The 18468-nt window shown below is 35.5% G+C and overlaps 1 protein-coding gene across 1 annotated transcript in view; it reads right to left on the reverse strand.

The window, feature by feature from the left end:
- Positions 1-403: 403 nt before the first annotated feature.
- The window catches only part of LOC127424804 (collagen alpha-1(XXII) chain-like), a 90477-nt gene continuing 72412 nt past the window's right edge, over positions 404-18468 (reverse strand). The window contains exons 42-65 of the mRNA XM_051670225.1: positions 18171-18206; positions 18042-18095; positions 17369-17413; positions 16875-16910; positions 15346-15459; positions 14456-14509; positions 14203-14256; positions 13989-14042; positions 13850-13903; positions 12546-12599; positions 12344-12397; positions 12058-12111; positions 11924-11968; positions 11748-11801; positions 11609-11662; positions 11477-11530; positions 10922-10993; positions 10613-10648; positions 10476-10520; positions 7403-7582; positions 7249-7315; positions 6825-7007; positions 6626-6703; positions 404-5693 (exon numbers count right to left, since the gene is read on the reverse strand). Of these exons, the coding sequence (XP_051526185.1) occupies positions 5500-5693; positions 6626-6703; positions 6825-7007; positions 7249-7315; positions 7403-7582; positions 10476-10520; positions 10613-10648; positions 10922-10993; positions 11477-11530; positions 11609-11662; positions 11748-11801; positions 11924-11968; positions 12058-12111; positions 12344-12397; positions 12546-12599; positions 13850-13903; positions 13989-14042; positions 14203-14256; positions 14456-14509; positions 15346-15459; positions 16875-16910; positions 17369-17413; positions 18042-18095; positions 18171-18206 (1725 nt within the window). The 3' untranslated portion in view covers positions 404-5499. The remainder of the gene's footprint in view (positions 5694-6625; positions 6704-6824; positions 7008-7248; positions 7316-7402; positions 7583-10475; positions 10521-10612; positions 10649-10921; positions 10994-11476; positions 11531-11608; positions 11663-11747; positions 11802-11923; positions 11969-12057; positions 12112-12343; positions 12398-12545; positions 12600-13849; positions 13904-13988; positions 14043-14202; positions 14257-14455; positions 14510-15345; positions 15460-16874; positions 16911-17368; positions 17414-18041; positions 18096-18170; positions 18207-18468) is intronic.

Raw genomic sequence — 18468 nt, forward strand, 5'->3', positions numbered from 1 at the left:
TCAAAATTTTAATTAAACAAGAATGGCAGTGATTTAATAATGCTGGCCATTACTTTTAATCAGAATTATGTATTCATCTTTCTAGAAAATCAATTGTAATGTTTGTAACGTCTCAAAAACATGAATAACTAACACTCCTGGACACAAACAATTTGATGTTGGTATTATTTTAAAATACACAACTTAGTCCTGCTGTCCAAATATGAGGACATACATTTTAAGGAAAAGTATTTACTCTATATATATATATATATATATATATATATATATATATATATATATATATATATATATATATATATATATATAAATAAATAAAAAAAACAATATATATATATATATATATATATATATATATATATATATATATATTTTTTTTTTTTTTTTTTTTTTTTCTGTTTATTAGGTGCTACTAGTTACATAAAAAGTAAAATAAAAAATAAAATAAATGCCACAAATACTGTCAATTAACTTGTATTGAACCTGGAATATTCCTTTAAAGGTGCTGTAACCAATTGTAATATTTTTGCTAACTTCCTCTATCCAAAACCTCGCCCTCCAAAGAAATTTAGCCAATCGGATGTCTGCAAACTTGAGTATGCAAAATGATTGACAGGCATAAAACATTTCTGATTTGCTGTTATGCATTATATGCATTGTTTCTGAAATATGTATATCACTTACAGCACCTTCAATGTGGATAAAAGCTCTACAAAGAACAGATCTTAAAAGTATAACCTTTTGCAAAAAAGAATGCAATTATTTGGAAAAATTCCCTGTCCTTGGATTTTGCTATTTCAATCAAGCTAACTCAAAATTTAAAAGCTCAAAGGATTTTTGCAGGTATGAATCTATTCTTGACCTTCTCATTGACATTCAGACACTCGTCAGTTTAAGATAAATTGCATTTTTGTTTGCGTGCTGAAGAGAGCGAGTTTGAATCTCACTTCTTTCAATGACTTTAATTTGCTCACAAGGGAGCAATCTGTGATATCAATCCGTCAGCATTTTGTGGCACAAATGATGGTACTGCCTGATCTTTAACTAGGACTTTGTGTTCCAGGGTCCTCATATTAACATCAACATGGCCATTTGAAAGGAAAATGCAAGATATAACTGATATAAATGACATTATCAGAGACGTCAATGCCATCTATGCTGTGACCGCAATTATTGGTAATATTAATATGACTAATAAGCTGTGCTAGAATTAAACTATTTTTTTTTTCTCCCCAATTTGGCATGCCCAATTCCCAATGCGCTCTAAGTCCTCGTGACTCGCCTCAATCCGGGTGGTGGAGGACAAATCTCAGTTGCCTCAGCGTCTGAGACCGTCAATCCGAGCATCTTATCACGTGGCTTGTTGAGGGCGTTACCACGGAGACGTAGCGCGTGTAGAGGCTTCACGCTATTCTCCACGGCATCCACGCACAACTCACCATGTGCCCCACCGAGAGCGAGAACCACACATTATAGCGACCACGAGGAGGTCGTGTGACTCTACCCTTCTTAGCAACCGCGCCAATTTGGTTTCTTAGGTGACCTGGCTGGAGTCACTCAACACACCCTGGATTCAAACTCGCGACTCCAGGGGTGGTAGTCAGCGTCAATACTTGCTGAGCTACCCCGGCCCCCAAGAATTAAACTATTTAAAAAGGTAAACATTAAAATACTCACTGTTTCAAAAGTATAGCCACAAGACAAAAACAATATGCTTGTTAACATTATTTTAGTGATCGAATCGCTTACTAACCTTCTCTGTGTAAAATTATAGACAATTTTACAACTTCGTTGGCATGTGACGTGATGCCGTAAACCCTAAAACCACCATGTAAACAAAAATGTAAACAACTTACAGAAGAATTAATGTAAGTGCTTATATAAAATGATAATCTTCACATTTCTGCCTTTAAATCCTCCAAAAATGGCTCCATTCAATTTCATTATAAGTGCCTCACTGTAATTTCGATATTTGCTTTTTTTTAAAGAAAAGAAAGGACGAGTCAAAGTTATTTTTTTATGGTAATCAACATTATGCCACAAATGCTGTCAATTGAGCCTAGAATATTTCTTTAACTATTCCATCAGTTGTCATTTTATATTCAAACCGGCTGTGCTGCAGTTACAATCAAAGGCTTTGAATTCTCTTTAAAGTATAAAAGCGTGAAAAACTGCCTGAGGAAACAAAAGTCAGTCATTGAAAAAATGAAAGTTTAATGATCTAAATGATAAAACTGCATATTATCCTCATGATTCATGTCTTAAAAAAAGAGATATATCTTACAAACCAATGGCTACATTAAAAAAAAGAGCAGTTAAAAGGCACTGTATGCATTTCCCCACATTCTTCAGTACCTCCAATAAAAATTATTGTTGAGACCAACTATTGATGAAGCAAATAACGCCCTGCAGAGTTTTTCCCAGCAGAACAGAGCACTTCATCAATATAACTCAAGTAGAGAATTCCCCAGACTTGATAAACACATACTGACTTGGTACAGGTGTTTCTAACAATGGATCAATACCTTGATGACAGACCAAACAGCGTCAGCAAACATTTGCAGCAAACCTATGACATCATCAAGGTAGTACATGTTTTTCCTTCGTAACAGGAACCTTGCCCTGTTGAATGAAAAACCTTAACGTCTTGATTTTAAGTAAATACCCTGACTGAAAACTCCTAAATATCACCTTGTCACTTTAAAAAAAATGATATCTACCTCTGACGGCAGGACATTTATGGGCTTTTCACACTTGAAATGGTTGACCATGGGCCATTTTTAACCCTGGGTTATCTTGTTCAATGTTTCACACTCTTCGTTCTGGGCTAGTAATTTATCCCGGGTACTCTGGTTTTCGCGATTTTACACTGTACATTTGTAAACCCTGGGTTAACGTTCTTTCTTGCATGTTTATGAGGTTAATAGCACTGATTGGACACATACAGCACACAGTAAGCACAGTATCCGTGGGAATAATTGTAAAAATAATATTGTCACTTTATCGCTCCAGTTAATGCGTTCACTCTGCGTTTACATGCGCAGTTATCATCAAGCGTAGTCAAACAACAGTCTTCACCAAGTACACATGACACAATGCATACTCGAATGTGTTAAATACATGTTGCGAGTCATTGCATAACACAGAGGTCCGATTAGGGTTCGATTAAGGTGTATACATGCTGGACAATGCCATATTACAATAACATTATCTTGGTCTATTAGTCTGACTTATTGTAGCAAATATCGGACTGGTACAATTTCAGTCTGACTAAAGCATTTACATGACATTATTGTTGTAGTCCAACTGAAATCGAACTTTTAAAGTGCATATAAACGTACTAACAATTTGACATTTTTAACTGTTCCTCAGACTGTGAAACTAAACATGATTATTTCTGCAACTGTACAAAGCGCATGAATATCTAAAGACAGGGTTCCCACACTTTTTCAACTGGATTACTATGACTTTTCCATGAGCTTTCTAGTCATTTGTGATAACTTGGATAAGGATTTTTATTATTCCGACCATTTTGATCAAAACCGACTGAACTGATTCATTAAAACGACATGACTCAAAAAAATTATCCGCTCAAAAATAAGGTATCACTTTGGCTTTTACTCTACACTAGAGGTCTGCACGGGCCTTAAAATTAAACCCAACCCTACCCGGCCCGAATGATATCATCAGATTTGAAGCCCCAACCTGACCCGAAATTGCTTACTATCTAATTTCTTCTCCTAGCAAGTACTGTTGCAATAGGCTATATTTTATGTAAGCATATAGGCAACATTCGTAAGTCATTTACAGTACTGAAACAATAAATATACACAGTTTTAACAAGGCATGGCAGCACCTTATTACACTAGAGCAGAAGGGGAAAAAGCATTGCCTTACTGTTCATAAGCTGAAACTTCACTTGGTGCAGAACAATCTGGAATAAAATGAAACAATGCAACAGTCCCTCTATGCAGCCTGAACTTGTTTAGAATGTTGAATCTATGTGACAACTGCACTGAAAACAAACTAGACACAGCACAAAGAATGAAACAGAGCACAGGTATCTCAACATGTGTTTTTGACAATTTGAAGTTTTTTACCTTTACATGGTGTTTAAAATATGCCGGTCCTGTGCGAGATGCTGAAGAAAAAGCGAGACGCGTTGCAAATGTCAAAGACATTCATCCAGCATGTGTTTAAACAATGGGAAAACAGAACAGACATGGGCAAAACACATTCGGTGTGAACGGCCCATAACTCGTCCATTTGCGCATGTCTGTGAGTGAGAGCACGTGCGTGAATCAAGTTATTTTTTTATTAATTACAAACCCGACCGAACCCGACCCAAACCCGAAGTCCTACTTGAAAAACTGACCTGAACTGGGTCCTGTCTGACCCAGGTCGGGTTGCAGACCTCTACACAACAGATCAATATCTCGCTGATTGATTTTTTTTGGAGCCACACATGACTAGAAAAATATACACTCACTGAGCACTTTATTAGGAACACCTGTACACCTACTTATTCATGCGATTATCTAATCAGCATAAAACGCATAAAATCATGCAGATATGGGTCAGGAGCTTTAGTTAATGTTAACATCAACCATTAGAATGGGGAAAAAATTTGATCTCAGTGATTTGAACCGTGGCATGATTGTTGGTGCCAGATGGGCTGGTTTGAGTATTTCTGTAACTGCTGATCTCCTGGGATTTTCATGCACAACAGTCTCTAGAATTTACTCCGAATGGTGCCAGAAACAAAAAAACATCCAGTGAGCGGCAGTTCTGCGGACGGAAACGGCTTGTTGAGAGAGGTCAACGGAGAATGGGCAGAATGGTTCGAGCTGACAGAAAGGCTACGGTGACTCAGATAACCGTTCTGTACAATTGTGGTGAGAAGAATATCATCTCAGAATGCACAACACGTTGCACATTGAGGCGAATCGGCAACAACAGCAGAAGACCACGTCGGGCATGTTATTAGGACCATAGTGTTCCTAATAAACTTCTAAGTGAGTGTATATTCATGTATGTGAACTTTTCCAAGCCTGGACACAACTTCAAAATGTCTTGATGTGCTCCTGTTTTAAGTATATCATTGTTAGTCTAATGCTATACAACTCGGCATAAGATTTTTGCACCATATTGTTTCCCACTTTAAACCTTATACCTCAAAAAGCAATGCTAACTGTGCGGTGGAGCAGGGCTTCGTAACCCAGGGTTAAAAACACTATCACCCTTTCAAAATTACAAATGTGAAACATTGCCTAACCCTAGGGTTGAAAGTGGCCAAAACCTGGTGTTAAAAATTACGTTAACCCAAGGTTTAGCACAGTGTGAAAAACCTATTATAAACACACACACACACTCACACACATATTCACACCCCTCAGACACTCCAGACTGGAGTTTTCTTGATCTTAAGAGAGGATATTCTTGGCTTACTGAATGTCCAAGTTCATAATTAGCTGCTAGACCAGGACAGTAAGAAGTGCATTAAGTCCCCTTGACATTTTTAGTGTGAGGTCTTGAGGCCAGGCTGGCATAGTATGCACACTGGGAGGGGTCACACTGGCCTGGCGGACCCGATGGTCCAGGCTGACCGTGAGGGCCAGGATGACCAGGCTCTCCCTGAGCTCCCGCGGATCCAGGAAGACCATCTTTTCCATAACCTGGCATTCCTGCAGGACCTGTGACACAAATATCAGCTCAGCAGATGTTCTTATGCCCGCTTCCACAATTACACAAATGAGTGAATCTCTCAAAATAATGTCAAATTGGCAATCAAAACAATCAAAATCAACAGGATAAATTATAAGAAATTACATTTTGCATACATTTTTGTACTGACATTATTTTTATGACAATTTAGAACATTTCCCCCCAAAAAATTACATTACTGTAAGGCACAAAAATGTCATTCTCGTTAATGTAAAACAAAAAATGTATAAATATTTTTGAACTGCAAAAGAATTGTATTATCATTAATACAATGCGAAAAAAAATTTTTTTTACTGTAATGTGAAAAAAATTATCATTAATTCAAATACAGTAATCGTCCTGTCTTGATACATTTTTTATAATTAAAAACTTTTTTAAGAATAATTTTATATTATACAAATACACTAATATTATTATAAATAATAATACAAAAATAATCATTTACTATATATATATATATATATATATATATATATATATATATATATATGTGTGTGTGTGTGTGTGTGTGTGTGTGTGTGTGTGTGAAAAGAGACACTTAATTGTAATTTCAATAAATATTAATTGTCTAATAAATAGGCTTCATTTTCTTTATATAAGATATAATTTATTTATCTCTTTTCATTGTGGGGTGAAATATGACCTAGACTTGTTCTTCACAGTCTTGCATAATTTTGCATAATATTTTTAAGATCATTAATATTTGCATTACACATTTCCCACATAATTCCTCAGTACTTTAATGCACAAAAATAATTACGATTGCTGTAATATAAAAATAATGTAACCAGTACTGCAAAAAACATTTTTTACTTTTTTTGTTTTATTTCAAATATACATAATTTGAGTAACGCAAGTAAAACTAAGCGTAAAAAGGTCTTTTAGGACTAAAGAGTCTTACCAATGGGACCAGGTGGACCAGGTTCTCCTCTCTGTCCAACACCGTCCTCTCCCTTTTCACCTCTTGCTCCTCGTTCACCTAAAAATATTGAGGTGGTTTAAAAGACGCAAAACCTCAAACAACCATTTAGTGGTGTATCATCTGTGAGAAACAGATCTCTTTACTCTTGAAATCTGACAAAGGAACACCAATGAAGTACCTTTAGGACCCATAGGGCCTCTGGGTCCCTCTGCTCCATTTTGTCCGGGTATCCCAGGCTCTCCAGGCAGGCCTTGTCGGCCAGGGGATCCGTCTTTACCTGGTGAACCAGGTGGCCCGGGACGTCCAGCCGTGCTCTTGATATGAGCGGGCTGTATTTGAGCCATGAAGTATGCCAACTTTGCTATGGTTAAGAAAACCAATGAAAAGTTTAGAGAATATGAAACCATCTATACACAATATTATTTAACAACTACTTAAGTGAGCTTTAACCAGTTTAACATGTTGTTTCAGACAGAAGGTCTTAAAAGTATAGTACACAAAAACGGAACATACCCTCTGTCACAATTCACTTTCATTGTATGGATAAAAGGTGCAATAAAACTGAACGGTGAAGTTAAATTTGTGCATTGCATGAATCTCACCATCTAATTGTTTAGCTAGCTCCTCTTGAATGAGCCGTCGCATTTGTTCCATTGATGGTGTCTCGCCCTTAAAAGACATGCTGAAATTACCTCATAATCTTCATTACATCATCAAAATACACTGCTTACCATTCAAAAATGAATGTATACTCACTCTGATTCCTGGGAGACCTGACTGTCCTGGCTGACCAGGGGGTCCAGCAGGACCCACTTCCCCAGGGGGTCCCGCCATTCCCATCATCCCTGTGTGACCCTTTCTACCTGGAGGCCCAGGGTGACCTGGCATGCCCGGATCTCCAGTGGGTCCTTTGTCTCCCTTAATTCCATTATCACCCTGCAGAAATGAGCAACAAAATAATATAAGTAAAGATATGATTCAAGAGGTAAATATAATTCCAGATAGATAGATAGATAGATAGATAGATAGATAATAAATAGTAATAGACAGACAGAGAGACAGACAGACAGACAGACAGACAGACAGACAGATAGATAGATAGATAGATAGATAGATAGATAGATAGATAGATAGATAGATAGATAGATAGATAGATACAGATACTGTATATAGATAGACAGACAGACATATATGAATACAACGATAGATAGACAGATGGATACACAGACAGACAGACAGACCGACCAACTGACCGATAGATAGATAGATAGATAGATAGATAGATAGATAGATAGATAGATAGATAGATAATAAATAGTAATAGACAGACAGACAGACAGACAGACAGACAGACAGACAGACAGACAGATAGATAGATAGATAGATAGATAGATAGATACAAATAGACATACAAATACTGTATATAGACAGACAGACAGACAGACAGATAGATAGATAGATAGATAGATAGATAGATAGATAGATAGATAGATAGATAGATAGATAGATAATAAATAGTAATAGACAGACAGACAGACAGACAGACAGACAGACAGACAGATAGATAGATAGATAGATAGATAGATAGATAGATAGATAGATAGATAGATAGATAGATAGATAGATAGATAGATACAAATAGACATACAAATACTGTATATAGACAGACAGACAGACAGACAGATAGATAGATAGATAGATAGATAGATAGATAGATAGATAGATAGATAGATAGATAGATAGATAGATAATAAATAGTAATAGACAGACAGACAGACAGACAGATAGATAGATAGATAGATAGATAGATAGATAGATAGATAGATAGATAGATAGATAGATACAAATAGACATACAAATACTGTATATAGACAGACAGACAGACAGACAGATAGATAGATAGATAGATAGATAGATAGATAGATAGATAGATAGATAGATAGATAGATAGATAATAAATAGTAATAGACAGACAGACAGACAGATATATAGATAGATAGATAGATAGATAGATAGATAGATAGATAGATAGATAGATAGATAGATAGATAGATAGATGATAATAAATAGTAATAGACAGACAGACAGACAGACAGACAGATAGATAGATAGACAGATAGATAGACAGATAGATAGATAGATAGATAGATAGATAGATAGATAGATAGACAGACAGACAGACAGATAGACAGATAGATAGATAGATAGATAGATAGATAGATAGATAGATAGATAGATAGATAGATAGATAGAATAAAAGAACAAATAAATGATAGATAGGACAACAGATAAAGGAATGGACAAACAATAAAGGAATGGACAAACAAACAATAGATAAAATGAAAGATAGATACATAGCAGTGTTATTATAGTTTTCAATTTTTAATGTCATTTTTATTTCTACTTTATATTAAATTTGTCATTCCAAATTAGTTTTAGTTTTCATTAGTTTTCACAGTTATTCTGTTAGATTAGTTTTCATTTTCTCAGTTTCAGTTTAGTTCGTTTTTATTTTATTTAAAAAAAAAAATGTTATGGCTACCAAAGCTGAACATTTACTGGTATAATTTAAAAAGTCTAACATCATTACATTTCTCAGGGCAGTCTTGTGTTATTTCTATCTAGCTGAATAATCATGTTTAATTTGGATTGTAAATGTTGCCAATGTTATAATATAGGGTGAATATGGGTAAAGTGACAAAGGACATTTAAGCTTGATCCCCACTGTATCCATATGAATTTCCTTAAATCATTACTAATCATTTCTAAACTAATCTTTGGGTAGTAAGCAATTAAAGGGACAGTTCACCCAAAAATTTAAATTCTCTCATCATTTACTCACCCTCATGATACCCCAGATGTGTATGACTTTCTTTCTTCTGCAGAACACAAATGAAGATTTTTAGAAGAATATTTCAGCTCTGTAGGTCAGTACAATGCAAGTGAATGGCGACCATAACTTTAAAGCTCCAAATAGCACATAAATGCAGCATAAAAGTAATGCATAAGACTCCAGTGGTTAAATCTATATCTTCAGAAGTGATATGATAGGTGTTGGTGAGAAACAGATCAAGTCCTTTTTTATTGTAAACCTTGACATCAGCAGTCTCCTTGGCGATCATGATTTCAAGCTCGCACTCTGCCAACTCTACTAGTAAGTGTAACCGAGCTTTAAATCATGATCATTCCTGTAGACTGCAATTGCAGGATGTACAGTGAAAAAGGAGTTACATTTTGGTCTGTTCTCACCCAAAACTGATTAGATTACTTCAGAAGACATGGATTAAATCACTTATGGATTACTTTTATGCTGCCTTTATGTGCTTTTTGGAGCTTCAAAGATTTGAACCCTTTTGACTTGTGTTGTATGGACCTACAGAGATTAGATATTCTTCTAATATCTTTGTGTTCAGCAGAAGAAATAAAGTCATACATATTTGGAATGGCATCAGGGTGAGTAAATGATGAGAGAATATTAATTTTTTGGCTAAACTATCTCTTTAACTTTTTGATGTTTTAAATTGATGATTTTACTTTGGGATGTGTGGCAGAGCTCATTTCATGACCACTAGTGGGAAAAGCAATGCTAAAGAAAAAAAAATAAATAAATTGAGGTGTAATGCTTGTAAATGTTACATTATGATTTATTATGTAAAGGTGTATAAGAAAATATAAAAATGTATTCCACTTCAGTTTTTATTTTTATTTTAGTTAACTAAAATGTTTTTATTTATTTTATTTTTTTTTTTGTTTGTTTCAGTTTTTGTTAACTATTATAACACTGATACATAGATAAATACACAGACAGACAGACAGACAGATAGATAACCTTGTCTCCTTTGTGTCCTCTGTCTCCTGGTTTTCCTGGCATACCCTAATGACAGAAACAAAGTAAGTCCAAAAAAAAAAAAAAAAAGATTTGAACACGAGTATAATATTAAACCACATTTAAGAACCATCACTTACTTGTTTGCCCTCCGGGCCAATTGGACCAGGTAGACCCTGAGGTAAAAAAGAAGAGCGTAAATATCTTACAGTACGTCTAACAGTAATCATGAATTAATGCTTAGACAGGCAGATGGCTAACAACACATCATATTCACTTAAGACTGACTGATGTTATTTGCTGGGGAATTACAAGCCTTTTTTGTTAGACAGATAGAACGAACGAACAAACAGCTAGATACCAGCTTGAATTTTAACATGGATAAGCTGACAGTCCTGAGACACAAGCATTGAAATTCCCATTAGAACTGCACAAACATCTCCACTCACCGACGGTCCTTTTGGGCCAAGAAAACCGGGTAATCCAGGGCTCCCCGCCTCACCTTTGTGTCCTGGCTGACCCTGAGACATGTTAAAACAAAGAACTGATTGTTACATGTGCCTTTTCCTTGTCCACATAGCGCCCCTTAAAAAAACAAATAAATAGAATTCTGGGAGAATGATTCAGGCAGCAAAAATGCTAAATTAACATCAGCAAAATCAAGCTCTGGTAGAAAAAAACATAGGATGATTTTGATTAATATACTGCATACAACTGCTTACACAACACAAACTTGGGGAAATGGGGAAGCTTCTTTTTTAACTCAAATGTAAAGTAAGGGTTAAACTACAATCATGCGTATGCAGCTTAATTACATTATACTACATTAAAGTTATCAGAGCACTTCTATTTTCTATATGGCACAAAAATAATGAGAATCTCACTGAGGGTGACAGTACAAAATAACAAGACGTAAAATGCCAGACCGGATAGAGCTAAATCTAGATCTCTTGATCCTGATCAAAATGGTCACCCCAATGGTGATGTACTTCTACAAAACTTACCGGATTTCCCTGAGCTCCAGGCTTGCCTTGTGCTCCTGGCTCTCCTGGTTGACCCTACAAAACACAGTTACAGAATAATCACACAAGTGTTTTCTGATTTATGATTTCACTGGTTCCTCAAAGGTGCCTCACCGATTCTCCTCTTGGCCCCCTCATGCCTTCTGGCCCCGGTGGTCCTGCGTTACCCTGAGTGACACAAATACCAATTAAAACTCAACATTATCTGCATGAAGAGTTGGACAGCACATGACTGTGTTGAGCTCTGACTCACATCTTTCCCAGGTGAACCTTCACGTCCAGGAGATCCCTGCTTCCCTTCTTCGCCCTAACATGACAAGATAGCACTTGTAAACAGATTACATGATGTTTTTGAATGTATACATGATGTTTCTGCATTTGTTAGTGGGAAGTGCTTAAAAACATGTATTTCAAAAAGAATTGATTAACCTTTGACCCTGGTTCCCCTGGTTCCCCTCTATGACCTTTGAAACCCTAGAAAAGAATAACAAGAAATAAATGTGAAAATTTTGGCCCTTACAAAAAGTGTGACAGTATCACTGTAGAGTGATGGTATCACTCACAGGCATTCCTCTGAGTCCATCTCTGCCTGGTGCTCCGGTCTCACCCTGCTTGCCCTGCGAGAAGAAAAAATAATAATCTAATAATGATGACTATATAATAAAAATAACCCTAACCATAATATTACAGCTAATAATATATATACAGTATATATATATATATATATATATATATATATATATATATATATATATATATATATATATATATGATAACTGATTATTAGGATGATTAGTGATACTGTATTGGAAGTGATGAAGAAAATCATTCTGAATATTAGGCTCATACCGGCTCTCCTGGTTCTCCTGCTCTTCCATCCTTTCCAGGTTTACCCATCATGCCCTTCAGCATGGGACATTTAGTATTAGGAAATGTGTGAGCACAGGAAGCATACATTTTAAAATCGACATATTCTTTCTTACTAAATAAAAAAAATAAAAAAAAATAAAAATATATCATTTTAAAAATGATGGAAGTTTTATTTACATACCATTAAACCTGGTAGACCCGGAGGTCCCTGGATTCCCTTCAGCCCTTCTTTACCCTGGTAGGGACAAAAAAGACATTAGCAGGGTATATAGTTCCATATACCCATTATATTATTCTTATAACACTGGGTAAATTTATTACTCACATTTTTTTAAAGATGGAAATGATATTAACCCTTAAATGCATGGCCAAACATGATTACATGCTTGGATCTTTAGAGAGATATCTATCACGTATATCTATAGAATAGAATATATTCTGATATATTTTGATGTTTTATTTTTTATATATCAAAGAGATGATGCAATAAATCTAGAACAGATTACTTCCACACTGAAATTTCACGAGACGCAACTGGCTGTAAAACACATATTGAGCAATACATAACACATAATCTACACATAAACCACACATATGTTTTTTCTCAGGCACTTTTTGAGTCTAAACAGTTGCACAACTTACGTACACCTAAATGATAATAGTCATCTCATACTGTTCATGTGTTACACTTGCTATAGTTTATTTCCATGTTGTTTCTTCATCAAATAGCAATGTCAAATATAAATCAAGTCAATCACTGAAACAACCTTGAGTAAGAAATAGCAGGTATAATATGTATGTGCACACGCACATTGAATACTGATATTTCACCATTACCACACAGAAAATCAACGTGATATAGTAGTCATTTTTATGAATATGGTTCTCGATTGTCTTGTAATAAACAAAGAAATAGATAGCCTGTGATAGTAAACTTATATAGATATGAAGTAATCATAAAAACATGATTTATGGAAATGTAAAAAATAAATAAAAATTATATATATATATATTTTTAATGACCTTATACAATTTTGGTAATCAAGCAGTAATAAAAATATTAAATTAAAATTAAATTTTATTATTTTATTTATTAAATAAAATTTTTGTTGTTGTTGTTGTATTCACTTTTTTTATAGATGAGGTATAGGGGGTGGAATAAGGTCATGGGTCACTAGAGAACCTAGGTGCTGTATGCATTAAAGGGTTAAATAGTTTTATAACACAATATCACAATTAGGTGAACTTGGGTGTGAATTTGCCCTTATTGCCACATACCAGGATGCTAACTTCTAAAATGAAACACTAGCAATTCATTGCATGGTATTTTTTAAATGTTCCTTTCTCTTGTCAAAATGTTTAAAAAAAAACCTGTATTATTGGGAATATTGTTTTGATTGGTAAGCAATACATCGGTTATTTCTATGTCTTCAGTATATGCATACAAGCTACAAATGATAGCCTTAATATTGTCTGTTTTCTAACCTTTTCTCCAGGACTTCCTGGTGGCCCAATAAGCCCTGGGTTTCCATCATTACCCTATAAATGCAGCAAAAAAGTAAAGCTTTAGACAAGATGAGAAGCCCGAAGTGTTCTTTTGAAAGGTATATTTGTAAATACTCACAGGTTGACCCATGGCTCCTGCGGCCCCTGGATAACCAGGAGGTCCTGGGGGCCCCTGTGATAATACAAATAAACATAGAAATAGGCAAAATGAGGATAAATACATAAGGGACAATGCAAAGTTTGTAACAGGGAATTAAATACATAGTGTGCATTTGATGTATGTGCTGAAATAGTTACATAATCCTTGTATTTATGTTACTGGTTGATTGTACCTTTTCGCCTTTCTCTCCTGCTGTACCTGGAGGTCCTCTGTCACCTTTGACCCCCTGCAATAGACACATAATTAAGCATTATTGGACACAAACACCTGTCAAATGGACAGTATAGAGGTTAGGTAGTGATGCAATTATACTATTTGACATGCATGAGTATTTTGTCCATATAGATTGATTTAATTGACTGTAAGCATGCTGCAATAATATGAGTGCGTTCATGTGTTTGTGTGTGTATCTTGTACGGTCTAACCTTGGTACCATCAGCACCAGGTGGCCCTGAAGGTCCTACTGGTCCAGGTGGACCCTGTGAGAACAAACCAGAATTTTTTTATTTTTTTAAAGCCAATAAAATAAGCTTGCATTCTATTACCGTATGAGTTTACTATTGTGTTCAATGCATTTAACAATGGTATTACTCTTGTAATACATTGATTGTTTTCAGTTTTCATTTGTTGTGTAATTATATGTTAAATAAATACCATGTTCATATTTATGTGTAGTATGCAAGTATAGAAAGCTGTCTTTCAGCTGATGCTTTTATCCAAATTGCATGACACTGTACCAATAACAGGGACAGACCTCATGGTGAAATCTGTGGTTAGATGCCTAGATCATAGCAAAGGCACAATGGTAATTGCTTTGTCACTTAGTGTGTTTGAACCTGCAGATTTTCTTTTTTGAATATGCCTCACCACTTTGAACAAATATACAGTAGCTACATTGTGTAATATAGTGCCATACAGCATTACGGAGTATTTAAGATTGTCTTTAAATTTTACATTTTACCACTAAACATGGAAATTGCCCATATTTCTGTAATACACCCTTTTTTACACTGTCACTCAAAAGCCCTGCTTCATTTTCAATGTTGAGTAAACGCTCTAAAATGTAATATATATATATATATACATATATATAAAAAGCAGTTTTATTAAGAAAAAGCATCTAGATTTCATCTGGGCCTTTTTTAACCCACATATGCATTTAAGAGGGCTAAGGTCATTTGCATTCTAGGGTTAAACGTTTTATACTTTTTTATACTTTTTTTGCAAACTGTAAGACCTACATAATGGAAGAAAGTGAGAATATTATAACAGATTTCAATTAAATAATAGATGTGTGTGAATCACATCCACTCACCTGATACCCATCCTGTCCGTTTTTCCCAGGCGGCCCAGAATGACCTTTGTCACCTGGAGCTCCAGGCATACCCGGGGGTCCAGCCGGTCCTGGAGGACAATCTGAACAAACGTCCTGTGAAATAGAGAGAGAGAGAGAGAGGTGTTCATTATATCTGAAGAATGCAAAAAGGGACTCAGAAAAATGGATGGATGGATGGATGGATGGATAGATGGATAGAAATGTGGATGGATGGATGGATGGATGGGTGGAAAAGTGGATAGATGGATGGAAAAGTGGAAGAGTGGATGGATGGAAAATGGAAAAGTGAAAAAAATTGATGGAAAAATAAAAAAATGGATGGAAGGACGGATGGATAGAAAAGTAGATGGATGAATGGATGGAAAATTTGATGAATGTATAGAAAAGTGGATGGATGGATGGATGGATGGAAGAGTGAATGGATGGATAGATAAATAGAAGAGTGGATGGATGGAAAATGGAAAAGTGAAAAAAAAATTGATGGTTGAAAAAGTAAAAAAATGGATGGATGGTTGGATGGTTGGAAAAGTGGATGGATGGATGGAAAAGTGGATGGATGGATAATAGATGGAAAAGTGAAAAAAATGGATGGGTGGATGGATGGAAGGAAGGAAGAGTGGATGGATGGAAAATGGAAAAATAAAAAAAGGATGGATGAAAATGAAGAGTTAAAAAAATAATGGATAGAAAAGTAGATGGATGGATGGATGGATGGATGAATAGATGAAAAATGTAATGAATGGATATATGGAAAAGTGGATGGATGGATAAGTGTAAAATGGATAGATGGATAGGTGGATGGATGGATGGATGGATGGATGGATGGATGGATGGATGGATGGATGGACGGACGGATGGATGGACAGAAAAGTCAATGGATGGATGGCTGGATGGATAAATAGAAGACTGGAAGTAGAAAAGTGAATGGATGGATGGATAAATAGAAGATTGGAAGTAGAAAAGTGAATGGATGGATGGAAAGTGGATGGATGGATGGAAAAGTGGATGGATATGTGGATAATTGGAAAAGTGGATGGAGGGATGGATGGAAAAGTGGATAGATGGAAAAGTGGATGGATGGATGGAAAAGTGCATGGATAGATGGATGGATGCATGGCTGGATGGATGAATTTATAATTGGAAAAAGTGGATGATAAATGGAAGATTGGAAGTAAGTAGAAAAGTGAATGGATGGATGGAAAAGTGGATGGATGGATAGATGGATAAATGGAAAAATGGATGGAGTGATGGATGGATGGATGGATAAGTGTAAAAGTGGATGGATTAATAGATGGATGGATGGATGGATGGAAAAGTGGACAGATGAATAAGTGGAAAATTGGATGAATGGAAGGATTGATAAATGGAAGATTGGATGGACGGATGGATGGATGGATGGATAGATGGATCAGTAAAAGAGCAAGGGTGAATGATGGATTGAAAAGTTAAAGAGTGGATGGATGGAAAAAAAATTGTAAAATGATAAATGATTTATGGATGGATTCTACCTTCAGGTTCAGATCAGAAAGGTCTGCAGCTTTTCCCTAGAATAAATCAATGTATAGAGGACTAAAATCAGTTTATGTCTTGAAAAAAAAAAAACGTTAAGGTGAAATGTGTAATTTCTGATACACTAGTGTCACCAAACAGAATTGCAAAAATAATCACTGTTTTCAAATCAAACATTCCCAAATAAGTAAAACTGATAGTTCCACCACAAACTCACGCCATTGGTTGAGCCGATGTTGCTATGTTGGACTGGTCTGACCTCTCAAACTGACAGAGGAATGTTTTGATAGCGTCACAGAGTGACACTTTTAGGTAAAATCAACCTACAAATGGCTGACTTATAGTTGTCTTTATTTATTAAGCTATGATATAAAAAATTACACACTTCACCTTTATGCATATATGATCCATCAGCAGAAGGTAAAAACTGATAGTGTCAAATGGATTGATAAGTCCATATTGATCAGACAGGTGACAGACAGGTGTTACTCACCGGTTCTCCAGGGGAGCCCTTCTCTCCAGGTCTTCCTGGCAACCCCTGCAGACAAATACACACAGACGCATACATCAGTCATGACACTCTGCTCAAGATTGAAGATCTAAGCACTTTATTGTCATTTTACAGGTACAATAACATTCTTTTAAGCTAAAGAGGTTCCACGAAGGTGTGCCATGAATGTATCTGTCATCTATATATTAATATAGTCCTAATCCTTGACAAAACAAAGTTTTAGCAGATATAAGCATTTAAAATTTGCAGTATTTCTCTTCCTAGAAAAAAAGGAACAAATGTAGTGATAACCAAAGTATTGATAACCAAAAGTATTGACAATTGATGAATTATAAATACCACCTGCCATTGCCTAGCAAAACTAAATAGCAAATTATGGTTTGTTAGTGAATCTTCAGTTACATTGGTTTTGACAGACTGTGATGTAAACTAAAGGCTATTGGCTATTCTAAAAAGGATAACGCATTTGATATGTTGGGAAATCTATTTCAGAAAGTCTTTAAGTGCCATTTTGTGTATTACAAACATTTTAGTCTGCAATTTCAAGGTACAGTATGTTTTAAAACACCCATCTATCAAACTCTGTTAAAACAGGTGACCTAATTCACCTGTCCCGTTAGTATTGTGTATTGCATAATGTATTCATTGCACTTACGTTGTGTCCCGCAGGTCCCTGTGGTCCAGCCACTCCAGAAGGTCCTCTCAAACCCTGAACATCAAACAGTACATGTCAGTCAGCATCTTTCTCATTTAAAAGTTATATAAATAAAGGCAGACTGTTTACCGCTGCTCCTGGTGGCCCCGCTGGTCCAGGAGGCCCCTGAAAAAGACAGAATACAAAACAGCTGAGAAAAATGTTATGTATGTCTATGAGAGACACAAAATGGGGACTGACAGGATGGAAAATATAAACTTTCACTCATTAAAACTATATTGTCATGTGTCTATGTTTATATTTATATTTATATGCATACATGTTTTTATAATAGTATACATGTGTTGTGTATGTATTCATGATTACATAGTAGCCCAAGAGGTATTTGGAGACTTAAGACACACTTAAAAATGCATGAATGTAATTG

Source organism: Myxocyprinus asiaticus, chromosome 34 (assembly GCF_019703515.2).
Source record: "Myxocyprinus asiaticus isolate MX2 ecotype Aquarium Trade chromosome 34, UBuf_Myxa_2, whole genome shotgun sequence".
Classification (NCBI taxonomy): Eukaryota; Metazoa; Chordata; class Actinopteri; order Cypriniformes; family Catostomidae; genus Myxocyprinus; species Myxocyprinus asiaticus.